Here is an 18,788-nt window from a genome sequence, read left to right on the forward strand (position 1 = left end):
ACGGTTGTATTATCAGTAACGGAAGAGTTTTTGCTGATCCCTGCCAGATCAGGCAAAACGCAAGTCTGAAAGTAGCCTTACTTGTTAACCCCACAGTGTAACTTAGTTAACTTAAAAGTGTGACAACTGACAAGCTTTGCACATTGTTAAACTAAGCCAGTGTGATAAGCTTGTGTGTTGTTTTAACATCTGCTACATCTGTACCAATCCCATGATGCCTCAGCACAGCATCTCATAAGCTGGAGGCATCAGTACCATCTCTATCTGCTGGCTGTATCAGAGGACAGTTTGATAATTATCTTTCCATCAACAGCTCTGAACCCGGACATACCCCCATTTTCACCCAGGCAGCCCCCGATATGAGCATTGGGGCATTTCATACACTGATGCTCTCCCTGGCTCTGCACTGTATCGCGCAGGGCAAGGGCTGTTTGTTTATATTTGTTACACTGCTAGGCAGAGGCTTCCGCCTAGCAGTGCTCACAGTGACATCACCGGTACTGATGGGCGGGCTTTAGCGCTGCTCCAGCCACTTTACAGGTTAGGACAGCGCTAAAGCTTGCCCATTAGTGCCGGTGACGTCACCGGGCTGACTGCTGGGTGGAAGCCTCCTCCTAGCTTTACCCATGGAGAGCCCGGTAAATCACTGAATCTCTAAAAAAAAGCCTTTGCCCTGTGCGATTCATCCTCAATAACTGGGTTAGGAGTTTGTGTGTCCCCTTGACAAATTTTTTTTTATATGAAACTGACACATGGAATTCCTGAATGGAACACATGGGAATGTTTTGTGCCGAGTTCTCTTTAATGGAAACTTTCCACATCACTCGCCAATGCTGTAAAGTGTTATTGTCATTTCAAAAAAAATTTAACAGGTCATAGTTACACAGCAAAGTTTTGATTGGTGGGGGTCTGGATGCCGAGATACCTACTGATCAACTCTGCCTCCTATTTATACTTTACCAAGCACAGCACATTAACTTGCATGGTGGCAGAATTGGTACTCCAGCTGAAATGCCATGTGTGCGCCATGGCCTCTTCAAATAGCTGGTCGATGGGGGTCCTGGAAAATGGCTTTGTCTGTATTAGTTATCTGCTGTAGCTTTATATTTGTGGACAATTATGTGTTGCTATGTACTAGGATAAATACACAGGTTGCCACAACTTGTCCAGTAATATTAAATTATTTTCTTGCAATTGCTGTGGTCAGCCAGGTGGCATGAAGGCAGGAACATTTGACCCATATCCACCTCACGCCAATGATTCTTATGGAAAAAGACCTACAAAGAGTGCAAGTGTTGTCAGAGGAGGGAAGACTTTCCAGCCTCCAGCGGGGCCCAAATCATATCCAATAAAAAGCATATTGGAATCACATGTTATAAAGTAAGTGCCATGGATATACTAATTATTTGGATTTCCTTGTTTTGGTTTTTGTTGTTGCTTTTTTAAAATCCCTTCCTACACTGTACCATAAATATATGACATGGCAAGTAGCATGTTCCTGCACCATGCCATACATTTATGGCATAGTAATGGCATCAGCAGCTGGTGTCAGCTGTAACATACATCTGACACCCTGCAGAAACAGCCCAGATTGAAGCTAGCACTGTTCCCGGCCATTTAACCCCCAATATGCCACAGTCTATAGATAATTGGTTTACAGAGGGAGGGGGCTCCCTCTCTACCCCATTAGGCCCTATGCAACGTTATTGCAGGGTTCCAATGGTTGATATGGCAGGTGTCACAGTGTAAAACAAAAAAAAAAAAACAACATCAATTTGAATCAACACAGTTGCACTGAACTGCAGAATACGGTTATCATAGTTTTCCCCCCACAAGGTGAACTCCATAAAAAATAAAAAGTACTGACAGAATTGCTAGACAAAATTGACAGAATTTGGCCACCTCGCCTCCCAAAAAATGGAATAAAAAGTGATCAAAATGACATTTGTACCCCAAAATAGTACCAATGGAAATGACAACTCGACATTAATAGAGCACCTTCAACAACAAAAAAAAATTAAAAAGTTATAGCTACCACAATATGGCGACACAAATGAAAAAGAGATTTTATGGTTGATAAGTAATAAAAGATAGAAAACTATATGAATTTGGTATTGTCCCAATCATATCAATCAGCAGGTACAGTTGTTACCATATTTTTTGCCCTATAAGACGCACCTAGGTTTTAGAGAAGGAAAATAAGAAAAAAAAAAAATTCATCAGACCTCATCTCAGAGCCCTAATGTTAATCACACCTCAGCTCAGAGCCCCACTCAGACCCCAATGTTAATTAGACCTCAGCTCAGACCCCCAATCAGGCCTCAGATCAGACCCCCAATGTTAATCAGACCTCACATCAAACCCCCAATGTTAATTAGACCCCAGCTCAGACCACCAGTTAGACCTCAGATCAGACCCCCAATGTTAATGAGACCTCAGATCATACAAAAAAAATAAATAAATCAACTCACCTTTCCTATTCCAGCTACTGCTCCTGAGATCCTGCACTCTTCCTGCTGACCTGTGCTGTGACCTGACATCGCAAAACGTGAGGTCACAGAGTGCGCCTACATTCTCACGCTGTGTGCAGGTCACAGCACACGATGTTGCCAGCAGAAGACCAGTGAGCAATGAGTAGAGCCAGCACAAGGAGTGCTGTATTCACCATTCCCCAGTCTTACCGTACTAATGGGCGCTTCCATAATGGAAGGACTCATTAGTATTCACCCTATAAGACCAGTGGTTATTGCAGAGACCAAGCATGGAATCTGCCTTTGATGCATCAGGAAACTCACTTCTTTAGTGAATACCTCAGACTGCAGAAAGCCCAGTGGGTGAGTGCAGAGACCGAGCCCGGAATCTGATCATAACATGATGGCCACCATGTAGTTGACTTGTGGCAGAGTCATCACCTCCAGCTGTATCCCATATTCATTGCCAGGACACAGTGAGACCCCCACTATAGTACAGTGATCTGCAGAGGCGCAGCCCCAACTGAAGGCTGAAAAGGATGCACAATGCCATCAGATGGAATCTGAAATGGAGGTACAGCACCATCAGATGGAATCTGAAATGGAGGCACAGCGCCATCAAATGGAAGCTGAAATGGAGGCACAGCGCCATCAAATGGAAGCTGAATTGAAAAGTCTGGAAAGGCAAAAATAAGTTAAGATCATTGAAGCCAGACTCAGAGTACACGAAGAGGATATGAATCAGAGTAGTCATAGGTTCAAATCTGTACTAAGTGAAGAAGCAGACTCCTACTTTACTACATAGTCCCAGGAGAATGGAAGGAAATCTTCAGCACTTAGTGAAAAAATAATTTATTATCCTTCCATCCCTGCTTACAGTGGCGTACCGTCAATATAGACAGACCACGCACTGGCTATGGGGCCCGTGAGGTTAGGGGGCCTGGCCAGGCTGCATGGCTCCGCCCCCTTTCTGACCTGAATACACGCTGCATTAATAACAGTAGAGAGATAAATACCGGCAATGGGGCGTTTGGGTCGTCAGCCCAGTGTCAATGAGGGGCCCATTGCCACCCCAAACGCTCCAGTGCCATTACATATTTACATTTTCATTTAGCATTATGCGCAGCGCTAGTGCTGCACTGACAACAGCAGGCTGGGCCCCGAGTGGAAGGAGGGAGAGTGAGCAGCCGCTTCCTCCAATCAGGTAGCAGCTCACTGCCTGATGTGCCCGCTCCTCTGTGATGTCTTTGGTGGAAGTTTGCTCCCACAGCTAGCAGCTCGGTAAAGTACCAGCCCTGTATTTACTTTTATCAGCAGTGATGACCCACATGCTTACCCTCCTCTGGGTCTTCCTGCCCTTCTCTTTGCTTGTTAACCCCCAGCACTGCCTTCACTATTCCTAGGCTGTGTGAGAGTTTTGCTATGGGGCCCCATGATTTCTATGTACGCCCCTGCCTGCTCAGAAAGACAAAGAGAGGGCTAATCCAGTGTTAGGAAAAAGGTGTGTGGATTTATCCTCTATCTCTACCAGAAAAGAAGAAAAAAGGGACTCACCTAATTCAGAACTAAGTGAGAAAATAGAATCGGATGATTTTATTCCTAGATGCCACGGCAATGCTCAGGAGAATGTTACAACCATTGTCCCAGCAAGACCACAGAAAACAGTCCTAGCTAGACTTCCTGTTCTGCAACCTACTGTGGAAGGTAAGTTTTGAAATGATCATTGAGCATCATTGCTTCAGTCCAGTCGACAAGTTATTCTACCTTCAGAGATATATTGGCGGGGAAGCAAAGAAAGTTTTTGAAGGTAACTTCTATAGAAAAGACGAAGAAGCCTACAAGCAAGCTTGGGAAAAATTAAATGCAATATATGGGTCATCCTTTCTTAGTACAAAGAGCTTTTAGAGAGAAATTGAATAACTGGCCTAAAATAGGTCCTAAAGAGCACTTCAGACTCCAAGAGTATGGTGACTTCCTGTAAGCATGCTGCAATGCCATCCCACATGTTCAAGGACTGGAAGTACTGAACGACTATCTAGAAAACCAGAGGATGCTAACTAAGCTACCTGAAGAAGTGGCTTCTATATGGAATCGCTATGTGACTGAACAGTTAGATCTAGGCAAGAATTTCCCAAGTTTTAAAGAGTTCTCTGAGTTTGTCAATAAGAAAGCACAGATAGCATGTAATCCAGTAACAGCATCTTATGTCTTAAAATCCTTAGAAGAAAGGCCTGTGAGAGATATAAGACGCGCAAGAGCAACTAGCTTTACAACCAACACAGCAGCTAAAGGTCCAGATACCTACGAGAGCAAGTCCAAAGTCACTACTGTGATCAGTAGAGAGACAGAAGCGATAAATCTTCAGACTACCTTCAAATGTATGTTCTGTGGAGAGAACCACTCCATACACAAGTGACAACAATTGAAGGAGAAGCCCCCAGATGAAAAGAAAAGTTTTTACTGGATAACCAACTGTGTTTCGGATGCCTAAGAAAAGGCCATGTTACTAAGGAGTATAAGAAAAAGGCCAGATGCAGCGTTTGCAAAGGACACCATCCTACACCACTACATGAAGAACGTCCAATACCTAATACTGAGGAAGGAAAGAAAGTATCAGTATTCTCTTGCAGAGTGAGGGAAGGAGAAAGCAACGGCACATCAATGGTTGTACCAGTGTGCATTTCAAATCCTAAAAGGAGGAACAAGAAGGTATACGCCTATACGCTACTGGATGCCCAGAGTGACGTCACCTTCATTGATCAAGAAATCTGCAAGAAATTACAAGTGGCTACAGAACCAGTGAAGCTCAAACTCACCACAATGACGGGGAGAGACACATTAGTGAACAGTCAAAGGGTCAAAGGACTGAGAGTTAGAGGACTTCATTCAAACTTCACATTAGATCTACCTCCAGCTTATACAAAAGACAATATACCTCTAGATCAAGATCGCATACCTACCTGTGAAACAGCTAATAAATGGGATCACCTGTCATATCTTATGAAATGTCCCCACTAAAGGAGTTTGGTGTTGGACTGTTGATAGGCTACGATTGTCCCGAAGCCTTGGTACCACGAAAGGTAATCACAGGAGGAAAGGGTGAACCCTACGCTGTTCAAACTGATCTAGGATGGGGTGTTGTTGGAGGAAAACAGCAGATCGCAAACCTCAAGACAGGTGACAGGATTGTGTCATCGAATATCTGTCCAAGAGTTACCAACTGTAAGTCCAGCAAAAGTAATCAAGATTCTTGAATCCGACTTTGCAGACATAAGTTCTAAAGAAAAGAGTGTATCCCAAGAAGACATAAAGTTCGTACACACTCTAGAAGAAAGCAGCAGAATCAACAAGGTCATCTTGAAATGCCCTTACCCTTTAGAGAACGACCTCGTCTGCCAAATAACAGAAATCTTGCCCTAGCAAGATTGAAATGTTTGAAGAAAAGGATGGGAAGAGATACTAAACTCAATAATGATTATTTGAAATTCATGGAAGGCATCCTCGAAGAAGGACATGCAGAAAAAGTTTATAACCAACCGAAAGAAGAAGTGTGGTACATCCCACATCAAGGTGTTTACCACTCAAAGAAACCAGATAAGATTAGAGTAGTATTTGATTGCTCAGCAAAGTACGATGGTGTTGTATTGAATGATCATCGCCTTAAAGGGTTTCTATCACTTTGTATCACATAATTAGCTGTCAGACACTAGCGATCCGCTAGTGTCTGCTCTGGCCAACCATCCTACTATAATCGCTTGTGGGGCAGCGGTTTTGCTAAAAAACGAACTTTAATAAATATGCTAATGAGCCTCTAGGTGCTATGGGGGCGTCATTAGCACCTAGAGGCTCCGTCTACCTTCATAAACAGTCGCCGCCCAGCGCGTCCCTCCAGCCCGCCCATGTCCTGCTGAATGCGATCCTCCGTATGACCCAGCGGACGAATTCTCGAGCATGCGCCGTGCGCGGCTGTATTCGGCGCATGCGCATTGAATGTCTGCTCCCAGCTCAGACGTCTCAAATGCGCCGAATACAGCCGCGCACGGCGCATGCGCGAGAATTCGTCCGCTAGCTCAGACATCTCAAATGGGCAGAATACAGCCGCGCACGGCGCATGCGCGAGAATTCGTCCGCTGCGTCACACGGAGGATCGCATTCAGCAGGACATGGGCGAGCTGGAGGGACGCGCTGGGCGGCGACTGTTTATGAAGGTAGACGGAGCCTCTAGGTGCTAATGACGCCCCCATAGCACCTAGAGGCTCATTAGCATATTTATAAAAGTTCGTTTTTTAGCAAAACCGCTGCCCCACAAGCGATTATAGTAGGATGGTTGGCCAGAGCAGACACTAGCGGATCGCTAGTGTCTGACAGCTAATTATGTGATACAAAGTGATAGAAACCCTTTAAAGGACCAGATCTTACAAACACTCTGCCTGTAGTACTCTGTAGATTTATAAAGTATCCCGTAGCGGTCATGTGTGACGTTGAAAAGATGCGTGACGATTTCATGTGAAGAATGAAGATAGAGACTTCCTGAGGTTCCTATGGTGGGATGACGGAGATACAGATACAGAGTCAGCAGAATACAGAATTAAAGTACACTTGTTTGGAGCAGCATCATCTCCAGGTTGCGCCAATTATGGTATCAAGTACCTGGCCAATCAGAATGAAAAGGATTGCCCATCAGCAGCAAACTTTCTGAAGAAAAACTTTTTTGTAGATGATGATCTCAAAAGTCTAGAGTAAACAGAATCTACAATCAAACTAGTGAAAGAAAGCCAAGAGTTATGCGCAAGAGGAAACCTGCACCTTCATAAATTCTTCTCTAACAAGAGAGAGGTACTGGAATCCATCAGTGACTCTGAATGTGCATCATCAATGAAGAATGTAGATCTCAATTCTGATCATCTTCCAGTCCAGAGCGTACTTGGATTGGGATGGAATGTAGAGAATGACAAGTTCTTCTTTGAAGTATCTATTGAAGAGAAAATTGCAACTAGACGTACCATTCTTTCCGCAGTGGCTTCTATATTTGATCCATTGGGATTTTTGGCCCCAGTAATCATCAGAGCAAAAGAAATACTACAAGAATTATGCAGACAGAAGTTAGGATGGGATGAACCCATACCTGAAAATTTAAGGCCAAGGTGGGAGAGACAAATAGTAGACTTAAAACTTGACAAAAAAGGAAAACGTCTCACTACTCCACTCAAGTTGGAACGTCCTATACAGAAGTTAGTTGTTCTACTTGGGAGTGATAAAAGACACTTGGAAGTTGAGAACCTGATGGAAAATTCCTCAAATTCATGTTCAAGTCCTACCAGTAAGAACATAGAATTATAGTTAATTTTGGTGGGAGTATAGCTGGCCAGCCAAGACCTGTCCTAGGTTGCTAATATAGCTTATAAGTTTATACAGCTAGACCTGCCAATAACCTTAATACAGTTCCTATGTTTATGTGTTAAAGACAAAAGCAGAGTTATTTACAGTGACTTCATGTTTGGATGTCATATAACTGTTATATATTGTGTTCACAGAAGATTTTTAGATTTAAGATTCATTAAATGGATGTGAGGTAAGCTCAATGACACAGCAGAAAGAACATAAGGCATAGAGTTAAATTGTTGTTGCTGGGCAGGAGTTTTGACTAATCACAGCCAGCCTCACACACAGCCTGTATGGGAAATTCCCCTACCAGGAGCTGCTAGAATCATTACACCAGAGGAAAAAAGCTGAACAGACATTCACTCCACTAAGAGCTCTGTTTTATGGGAGAAGAGAGGCCAAAATAGGTATTTAAAACAGTTATATAATGTTCCTACTGTTAATATAGTGATTAGAACTGTATACTGAACCAGTTATATGTGTGTTTACTTACAGTTCCACCAATTGCAAACTACAAAGTTCTCAGTCCAAATTCAAATTCCATATTGAAATCCAAATTGCATACAACCATACCAGATCATACTCAACCAATCTGCAAATAGTTACTGCTAACTGCATACTGCAAATTGCGACCAAATTCCGCAAGTGAACTATTAGTTAGACCTCAGATATACCTCTCAGAGAGATCATAAAGTGCTTAAATAACTTAAAGTGAGAGTACAGATACTCAAGAGAGAATTATATCCACCATTTTATGTTAAATGACAAGATTGAACAGTTGAACCACCATCTTATGCATACCGCCATTTTGTGATACTTTATTCAACACGTGTTTTGTACATGGACTATCTGCTATGGAGGCGGCAGTGTTATAAGAACAAAAGTTGAAGTTAATAAAGAAGTTATTGCAAGCATTTGGTGTGCTTTTTAAACCTATTGTTTTCATAGAATGGCGCTAGAGGAATTACAGAGTAATAGACAGTCTGTTTAGACAAAGTCAGAGATATCAAAATCCTTCTAATGCCACAGCGCAAAAGGCACTTCATAGTGCTGCGCCTGCCACATTGATGCCTATGAATCCTCATAATGGCGTCCAATCTTTTTTCTGAAGTTGTGTGCATCCAACATGGAGTCATACCTTCACAAATTCATCATTGTGATGTCATCCAGTGACATCACAGCTGTAGGCCCAGTTCTAGAGCATTTTATTCAAATGTGGAGACATCACAATGCTCTGCCAAGATGAAGGCTGTAACAATGGCAGCTGGCAGCCGCCAGCGTGCAGCGCATCCTGCTATGTACCTCAGTCGAACTGCATACAAGGCTCCTCTTCGCCGCTGGAGGCTCCGGACCCGCTTTCCTGCGCGGGCGGTGACAGCTTCAGTTGCACCTTGTAGGAGCCGCACACGTCCGGTTTCTTTAAGGGTTCGTGCACGCCCCTGATTCCGCCTTCTCTCCAATCCCGGCCAGGTACCACCTCTATAAGGGTGCTTCCACCTGTGATGCCTGAGCAATATTGTAGTTTTCTACAGCGAAGGTTCCAGCTTGTCGTTCCCTTAGCCTGTATCCTGACATTGTCTCTGCCTGATCCTCCTGTACCTCGCTGCTCTCAAGTGTATGATTCGGATCTGTCTGCTGTTCAGCTTGTTACTCCTGCTGCATCTGAGCTATTCAGCTCTGATGTTCTAACAGCTCCAGCTCTGCTAAATCACTAACTCAGCTCTGCTTCATCTGACTCTGCTGCTGCGCTCCTCCCATCCAGTGATAGCTCGCTCCACCTGCCTGTATCCCCAGTGCTTGCACTGGAGTGTTCTGGCCTGCTTGGCCAGCTGCCACTTAACCGGGACCACTCTTGCGGTAGCGACCTGGTGTCTCTCCTGCAGCTAAGACCAGCTTCCGCATCTTGGAGCGGGATAAAGAGTGAAAACCAGGGGAACACTTAGATTCCGCTCCAAAGTTTGGCCCAAAGCGGGTCCACACCCGTTGGAGCGTTACAGTTTGCTCAGGCCATGGACCCTGCTGGCAAGCCCAAGCCTCTGGTGCAAGATTAATACCAAGAGCTACAACGCCAGAGCGAACACCAAGCTGTTCTGCTGCAGTGTCTGAACACGATATCTGCCCGTCTGGACGCGCTATCTACACCTGCTCCTGCCGTACCAAAAGTCCCAGCAACTCCTGCTAATCCTGTTGCGTTGTATTCACACCATGGCACAACTGCTATCCAGCTGCCTTTACCTCCACCCTACAGTGGCGATCCAAAAGCCTGCAGAGGGTTCCTGAATCAATGCTTGATCCACTTTGAGCTACATGGAGACAAGTTCCAGTCTGACCGAGCGAAAATAGCTTTCATAGTCTCTCTGCTTTCTGGAGAGCCTCTAGCCTGGGCTAATCCTATATGGGAGCGAAGCGGACCTGAGACTGCAAACCTCCAGACCTTCCTAACTGTTTTCCGTACAGTGTTTGAGGAACCAGGTTGTGCCTCGTCTGCAGCCTCTGCGCTCCTTCGTCTGCGTCAAGGCACAATGACAGTGGGACAATATGCAATTCAGTTCCGTACTCTTTCCGCAGAACTGTCCTGGAATGATAAAGCCCAACAAGCCGTATTCTGGGAGGGTCTTAGTGACCGTATTAAAGATGAACTTGCGGGAAGGGATCTTCCTGTCTCTCTGGACGCTCTGGTCACATTGGCCACACGTATTGACGTGCGATTTCGAGAACGTTTCTCTCAAGCCGCAAGGGTGAGACGGACATCTAGACTCGCACCTGTCTTCCAGAGGACTGTTCAGACTCTGGCTGCGGTTCCGCCTGAAGAGCCTATGCAGGTGGAACGCCTGAAGCTTTTGGACTAGGAGCGCCAGCGGCGACGAGCAGAAGACTTGTGCCTCTACTGTGACGGAAAGGGTCACGTTGATCATACCTGTCCCCAGAAGGCGGAACACTTCTGCGCCTAGGCTCTATGGGAGAAGTGACCCTAGGCGAAAGAGACAATTCTCCCAAACTTCTTGTTCCTGTTCTCTTGTCCTCTGGGAAAACCAGTATATCTTTACCTGCCTTCCTGGATTCCGGCGCAGCCGGAAATTTTATTTTTCAAGCCCTGGTGACCCAGTGCCAGTTATCCACCACTCGTCTGGCGAAGCCTCTGGTGGCAACTATTGTTAATGGACAACCCCTGCCCAGACCTATTCAGTTCATCACGGCTCCTGTTAAACTCCAAGTCGGGGTGCTACATTCTGAAGAAATATCTTTCTATGTCCTGCCGGATTCCACGGACCCAGTGATTCTGGGATTGCCCTGGCTACAGCAGCATTCTCCCATCTTAGAATGGCATACGGGGGATATTCTCCGCTGGGGTCCTCAGTGCCATTCTTCCTGTCTGTCGGTGGTTCGTCCAACGACTCCTTGTCCGGTCCCTATGAAACTGTCTGGTCTGCCTCCGCAATATGTGGCATATGAGGACGTTTTATGTAAGAAGAGGCTATGGCCGAGTATGTTAAGAGAAATCAACAGAGGGGGTTTATCCGAAAGTCTACCTCTCCGGCGGGAGACGGTTTCTTCTTCGTGGCCAAGAAAGACGGGTCACTTCATCCGTACATAGATTATCGTGGGCTGAACAAGATCACGGTCAAGAACAAGTACCCTCTGCTTCTGATTTCTGAACTGTTCGACCGTATCCAAGGCGCCCAGATATTTTCTAAGTTGGATCTGTGTGGTGCGTATAACCTGATCTGAATCCATGAAGGCGACGATTGGAAGACGAGGTTCAATACCCGTGATGGCCACTATGAGTACCTGGTCATGCCGTTCGGCCTATGCTACGCTCCTGCAGTTTTTCAAGAATTTGTGAACGATATCTTCCGGGACCTGTTGTACAACTGTGTAGTGGTGTATCTCGATATTCTCATCTATTCCCCCGACTTGACCACTCACCGGAAGCAAGTCCGCCATTGTTTCCTACTCTGGTCTGAAAATGGACCCCGACAAGGTCTCAGCCATCCTGAATTGGCCTCGTCCTCAAGGTCTACTTGCCATTCAAAGGTTCCTGGGGTTTGCCAACTTCTATAGACTTCTATAAACAGTTCATCCCAAACTTCTCTTCCCTCACAGTTCCTATTTCTGCTCTGACGAAGAAAGGGGTGGATGCAAAGATGTGGACCCCTGAAGCTGAGTCTGCTTTTCTGCATCTCAAAGACTGCTTTGCCGCTTCTCCTGTTCTCCGTCATCCGGATACCTCCAAACAGTTCTTCCTTGAAGCTTCCTCTATTGGAGCAGGTGCCATCCTGCTACAGAAGAACTCCAAAGGGAGATTTGTCACGCGTGGTTTCTTCTCCAAGCTCTTCTCTTCTGCGGAAAGAAACTATTCCATCGGCGATAAAGAGCTGCTGGCTATCAAGATGGCCTTGGAAGAATGGAGATACCTTATGGAGGGGGCTCTACATCCTGTGGTGATATACACTGACCATAAGAATCTGACATATCTACAGTCTGCACAGCGTCTAAATCCACATCAGGCTCGATGGGCACTTTTCTTTGCCAGATTCAATTTTCTTCTGCATTTCTGACCAGCTGATAAAAATGTAAAGGCTGATCAGATTGAAGAACCTCAACATATTATAGAACCGTCTCGTTTGGGTTCTGTGGCGCCAGTCTGTGTGAGAGATATTCCTCCCGGGAAGATCTTCGTTCCGCAGGCCAAGAGGAGGAAAATTCTTTCTTGGGGACATTGCTCCAAGTATGCTGGTCACCCTGGGGTGCGTAAGACCCTTGATTTGCTGTCCCATCACTATTGGTGGCCGACCCTATCCAAAGATGTCCGGGAGTTTGTGTCTGCCTGTGTTTCCTGTGCTCACTACAAGGCTTCCCGAACCAAACCCACGGGCTTGCTACTACCGTTACCCATTCCTGAAGTCCCCTGGCAGCATATCGCTATGGACTTTATCACAGATCTCCCGTCCTCTGCTGGTTGTTCCGTAATCTGGGTAGTGGTAGACAGATTTTCTAAGATGGCACATTTTATATCGCTTCCTGGATTGCCTTCTGCTAATCGATTGGCCTGTCTGTTTATAGAACACATCTTTCGCCTTAATGGTTTACCTCTGCACATTGTGTCTGATTGCGGGGTACAATTCACTTCCAAATCCTGGCAAACGCTCTGTGAGCTACTTGAGGTCAAGTTGGATTTCTCTTCTGGTTACCATCCTCAGTCTAATGGGCAAGTTGAACGAATTAACCAGATCTTGGTGAACTACCTACGTCACTTTGTCTCTGCTCAGCATGATGACTGGGTTCGGCTCCTGCCTTGGGCGGAATTCTCTTACAACAGCCATTCCGGAGAATCTACGGGCTCTTCTCCCTTCTATATAGTGTATGGACTTCATCCCGGTACTCCTTTACCCCTGTCTGCATCTTCTGAGGTACCAGCTGCTAATTCTTTGTTCAGAGACTTCCGCAGCATCTGGAGACAGACTAAGGACTCTATCTCTCAGGCAGTTACCCGTATGAAGAAGAATGCAGATACCAGGCGTAGACCACCTCCTCAGTTCTCTCCTGGTGACAAAGTCTGGCTTTCCTCCCGGAACATCCGCATGAAGGTACCCTGTTACAAATGAACTCCCCGGTTTCTGGGCCCGTTTGAGATCCTAGAGCGCCTCAACCCTGTTTCCTACAAACTCCGGTTGCCTCCTACCCTCTGGATTCCAAACTCCTGTATCTGTCTTGAAACAATTGGTCCTCAACTCCTTTTCCAGAACCCCCTCCACCATTACTTCCATTCCTACTGGCGAAGAATCTGAATTTGAAGTACAGAACATCCTCAATTTCAGGGTAGTTAGTGGAAAGAGGTACTTCCTTGTAGACTGGAGAATTATGGTCCTGAGGAACGTTCCTGGGAGCCGGGGGAAAATGTACATGCTCCGAATATTCTCAAAAGATTTTTTCAGCACGTCAGGACCAAGAAGAAGAGGCGTGAGAGGGGGAATACTGTAACAATGGCAGCTGGCAGCTGGCAGCTGCCAGCGTGCAGGGCATCCTGCTATGTACCTCAGTCGAACTGCATACAAGGCTCCTCTTCTCCGCTGCAGGCTCCAGATCTGCTTTCCTGCACTGCGGCGACAGCTTCAGTTGCACCTTGTCGGAGCAGCACGTGTCCTGTTTCTTTAAGGGTTCGTGCACGCCCCTGATTCCGCCTTCTCTCCAATACCAGCCAGTCACCACCTTTATAAGGGTGCTTCCACCTTCCTGTGATGCCTGAGCAATGTTGTAGTTGTCTACAGCGAAGGTTCCAGCTTGTCGTTCCTGAGTTGATAGCCTGCTTCCGACCTTAGCCTGTATCCTGACCTCGTCTCTGCCTGATCCTCCTGTACCTCGCTGCTCTCAAGTGTATGATTCGGATTGTCGACCACACCTTTGTCTGCTGTTCAGCTTGTTACTCCTGCTGCACCTGGGCTATTCAGCTCTGCTGTTCTAACAGCTCCATCTCTGCTAAATCACTAACTCAGCTCTGCTTCATATCACTTTGCTGCTGCGCTCCTCCCATCCAGTGATAGCTCGCTCCACCTGCCTGCTCGGCCAGCTGCCACTTAACCGGGACCACTCTTGCGGTAGCGACCTGGTGTCTCCCCTGCAGCTAAGACCAGCTTCCACATCTTGGAGCGGGATAAAGGATGAAAACCAGGGGAACACTTAGATTCCACTCCCAAGTTTGGCCCAAAGCCAAACCGGTAAGTGGCACAGCGGGTCCACACCCGTTGAGGCGTTACAAAGGCCAGATTATTTTAACCACTTAATTGCCAGAGCATCTAATATGTTAATGAACTAAGATATATACATGGTGTTTGTTTAATGGATGCAGATTTTCTGTTTTCGAATACATTGATTTTTACCTTTACAGTACATTTTCTGTTTCACATTTTTAGTTTGATTTGGTTGCTGATTATTTTTTTGTAATCTGTTAGGGGTCAGATCTTTATATTATATAAAAGACTCTAATCCTTTAAATACAATTACAGAATTTGAGATGCAGATGCTGCAGAACCTCTTTTCTAAAAAGTAAGGATGAAATTGCTGTCCACAGTTGATTGCTTGAATAAGGCCTCATCCTTCTGAAATGAAGGTCTGCAGTATATGAGATGTGTATTTTTGTGTTGTGCCCACACTGGTGATTGCGAAGGGGGTTGTCCAAATTGTAGAGTCCATTTAATTTCGGCCAACCATTGACACCAGAGTAATATGCAAGTGGTACGCAGCCATAATACAGCCCCCAAAGTAGTCTATAGGGCCTTACTGTACCCAAGGGCGTAACTAGGCACAACATTTGGAAACACCCCAAGCAACTTCCCCAAAACCTCTCCTTCTGCAGCGAGTCCTGCACTGTTCAGGAGGAGGAGTCAAGAGTTTACTAACCAGTGGCTGATGAAAGCACCCCCTCCCCAGGCTCCTTCCCCTTATTAATTACCCCCCCCCCCTCATCTACATGCAGCAGCTTCCTGATTGTCCTCTTCTCTCTGAGGGTTTGGGTCTCTGTAGTTTATAATCTTCTAACCTTCCACTTACACAAAGCAGCAGTGAGTGCTGCAGATACAGAACAGCAGCCCAAGTTTATATGGAGACAGGACCTCATATACACAATGCAACTAAGCTGCAGTCACTGATCATAGACCCAAAGCCAAACATCTTCTTGGGAGTATAGTTTCAAAAATGAGGACATTACTGGGGGTTTCCATTATACTAGTACCACAGGGCATTGCAAATGCGACATGGCATCCAGACCCATTCTGGCAAAATCTGTGTTTCAAAAGCATAACTGTGCTCCTTCCCTGAGCCCAGCCAGGTTACAACCACATATCGGGTATTGTTGTATTTGGAAGAAATTACATAACAATGTTGGGGGTGATTTTAATCCACTTAAACCGAATACATATTATTGGAAACGCGTCATATTTCATTTTCACAACCCAATTCTAGTAAATTTTATGAATTCCTTGAGAGGCATAGTTTCTAAAACGAGGTCTTATGGAGGGGAGGATGGTCTGATTTTTGTTTTTCTTTTATTACTTCCTGTGTTCCAAAAATGGATTCAAATTGAAAATCTGCAAAAAATGTACCGTATTTTTCATGCCTTAAGACACATCCCCCCCCCAAAAGTGGGGGGGAAATGCCCCTGTGTCTTATGGGGTGAATATTAATCAGCGCTTCCATTATGCGCTGATTAGTACCGGAGGACTGGGAAGCGGTGAAAGCTCTGTAGTCACCGCTTCCTGGTCCTCGGCTGTCGGCTGTGCAGGGAAAAATACGGTATTTATTTTTTCATCTCTATTGTGTTAATTTCTGTTAAATATGTAAAGGGTTAAACTTCACAAATGCCTTTTTGAATATCTTGAAGGGTGCAGTTTAAAGGTGGGGTAATTTATAGGGGTTCTAATATAAAAGTACATTTGAAAAACTATGCCAGCATAAAGTGAAAAAATGGTACATACTGATTTTTAACTATTTTGTGAGGTGTGACTGTCTTAAAAGAAAAAAAATTCAAATTTGGAAAATTGAAAATTTTGTTACATTTTTATTAAATTGTGGATTATTTGTATAACTGAAGAAATATACTGACCAAAATTTACCATTAACATGAAGTACAAGGTGTCATGAAAAAGGTCTCAGATTTTCTACGATAAGTAAAAGCATTCCAAAATTATTGCCACATAAAAGTAACACATTACAGATTTGAAAAATGGGTCTGCGTCCTGAAGGTCAAAATAGGCTGCATCCTTAAAGTGGTTGTCTGGGAATACATGAATTCTAACAGTTGTAGGCAGCCGGCTTCTCGTACTGAAGGGATCATGCTTACCTGCTCCCTGCCACTCCGGTCCTCCAAACTGGCTCCCGCATCTCCATCTTCCGGTTCCCAAAAGACACATCCTCTTCAGCAGTTGTCTGAAGAGGATCAGGTGACCATGCCCATGCTGGGGAGAAAGCAAACAAACCTCGGACCAGAAAATGGAGACAAGTGAGCCAGCGCAGAGGACTGGAGTGGCGAGGAGCAGATAAGTATAATCCTTCCAGTACAGGAGGCAGGCTGCTTTCAACTGTTACACTTGATGTATACCCAGGCAAACCCTTTAAGGAGTTAATGAACTGGCCTTTTTTTCTGAAGGGTGGTGTTGTGATTGGTGTTTGAGATTTTATAGCTGAAAAATTGTTAGATTTTTGTATAATTGTAACTTTGTAATATTTATGTCCATTTCATTGTAGGTTAGTGACCCCAGTAAACTACAAGACAGTAACTCTGATGTCATACTGAAGGCTGGTCCAGTATCACTATGTTTAATGCCAATGTACACGTGACAATGTAAAGACAACTGTTCCATAAAGCACATGTTCAGTTTATATTTTTTTCTAAATAAAATACAGTGTAAGCTTTATATATCGACATTCATTGTTATTTCTAATGAAATTTGATTATTCTGGACAGGGCTTTTTTTAGGTGGTGGAACTCACCCCCCCTTCCCTGGCCCCCCCTTCCCTGGCCACGCCCCTACCCACCCCTAGGACCGCCCCCTAAAACCGCCACTTTAGAGAACAGGGATGCAAGTAAAATTTGGGGGGTCTATAAAAGTCCAGCCCAGCAAAGAAACCCCCCAGATGGGGATGGCACTGTTAATGGGGGATCTGGGGATGGCACTGTTAATGGGGGATCTGGGGATGGCACTGTTATGGGGTGGAGGATCTGTGGATGGCACTGTTATGGGGGATCTGTGGATGGCATCCACAGATCCCCCATCCTATAACAGTGCCATCCACAGACCCCCCCATCCTATAACAGTGCCATCCACAGACCCTCCCCACCCCATAACAGTGCCATCCACAGACCTCCCCCACCCCAGGTTTCAAAGGTGGAAGAAGCTTTTCACACACTTGGAAAGGATATACGGGAGGTTGCATCAACTGTTTCATTCTCTGCAGTTTTGCCTGTGCATAACCTTCAGCATGACAGGAAGATTCGCATTAAGGAATTCAATGTATGGCTTGGTGAATGGTGTCGGAACCAAGGGTTTGGCTTTGTGTCTCATGTTAGCTCTTGTTGGAATGGAAAAGAACCGTACAAGAAAGATGGTTTGCATCTTTCTCTCAAAGGAACGAATGTCCTCGGTGAACAGTTCCAAGTATTTGCTAAGGAGCATTTAAACTAGGAAAGGGGGGCAAAAGAGTGATAATCCAGCAGTCCGACTGCCCCCCGGAACAATGCCAGAAGATGCCAGTAGCACAAAGGTTAAGAAATGACAAGCTCAGATTCTTATCTACAAATGCTCGCAGTTTAGGGAATAAGATCAATGAACTTGAGGCTATAATGGCATCTGAGAATATAGATGTAGTGGCTGTTACTGAGACGTGGTTCAAGGGGAGTAATGACTGGGATATATCAATACCAGGGTTCTCTCTATACAGGAAAGACAGAGAAGGCAAGAAGGGGGAGGGGTGGCCCTGTATGTGAAAGACAGCATAAAATCTAATTTGATACAAGTTAGCGAGAACAATTTAGAGTCAGTTTGGGTTACCTTGCAGCTTGATAATCATAAGGTAACTCGTGTAGGTGTGATATATAGGCCACCTAGCCAAGTCAAAGAATTAGATGATCTACTAGTTGAGGAAATAGCTAAAATGACATTGAAGGGGGAAGTTATCATTATGGGAGACTTCAATCTTTCTGATGTAAACTGGAAAACCAAAATAGCTAGTTCTGCCAAGAGTACAGATATTCTAAATTCCCTACTGGGATTATCTCTATAGCAAGTAGTTGAGGAGCCAACCCGGAAGGAGGCCATTTTAGATTTAGTATTCACAAATGGGAATTTGGTATATGATATTACTGTAGGAAAAAGCTTGGGATCTAGTGATCACCAGTCAGTGTGGTTTACTATAAGTACAGTGACTGAGTCACACCACACA

At 45.1% G+C, this 18,788-nt stretch overlaps 1 protein-coding gene and 1 long non-coding RNA gene across 2 annotated transcripts in view; one reads left to right on the top strand and one right to left on the bottom strand.

The window, feature by feature from the left end:
* The window catches only part of C2H4orf47 (chromosome 2 C4orf47 homolog), a 43,257-nt gene extending 26,034 nt beyond the window's left edge, over positions 1–17,223 (top strand). The window contains exons 7-8 of the mRNA XM_040418753.1: positions 1,208–1,380; positions 17,094–17,223. Coding sequence (XP_040274687.1) covers positions 1,208–1,380; positions 17,094–17,142 — 222 coding nt within the window. The 3' untranslated portion in view covers positions 17,143–17,223. The remainder of the gene's footprint in view (positions 1–1,207; positions 1,381–17,093) is intronic.
* Positions 1–18,788, bottom strand: part of LOC120990160 — a 954,651-nt gene that overhangs the window by 402,344 nt on the left and 533,519 nt on the right. The window lies entirely within an intron of this gene.

This window comes from Bufo bufo, chromosome 2, assembly GCF_905171765.1.
Source record: "Bufo bufo chromosome 2, aBufBuf1.1, whole genome shotgun sequence".
Classification (NCBI taxonomy): domain Eukaryota; kingdom Metazoa; phylum Chordata; class Amphibia; order Anura; family Bufonidae; genus Bufo; species Bufo bufo.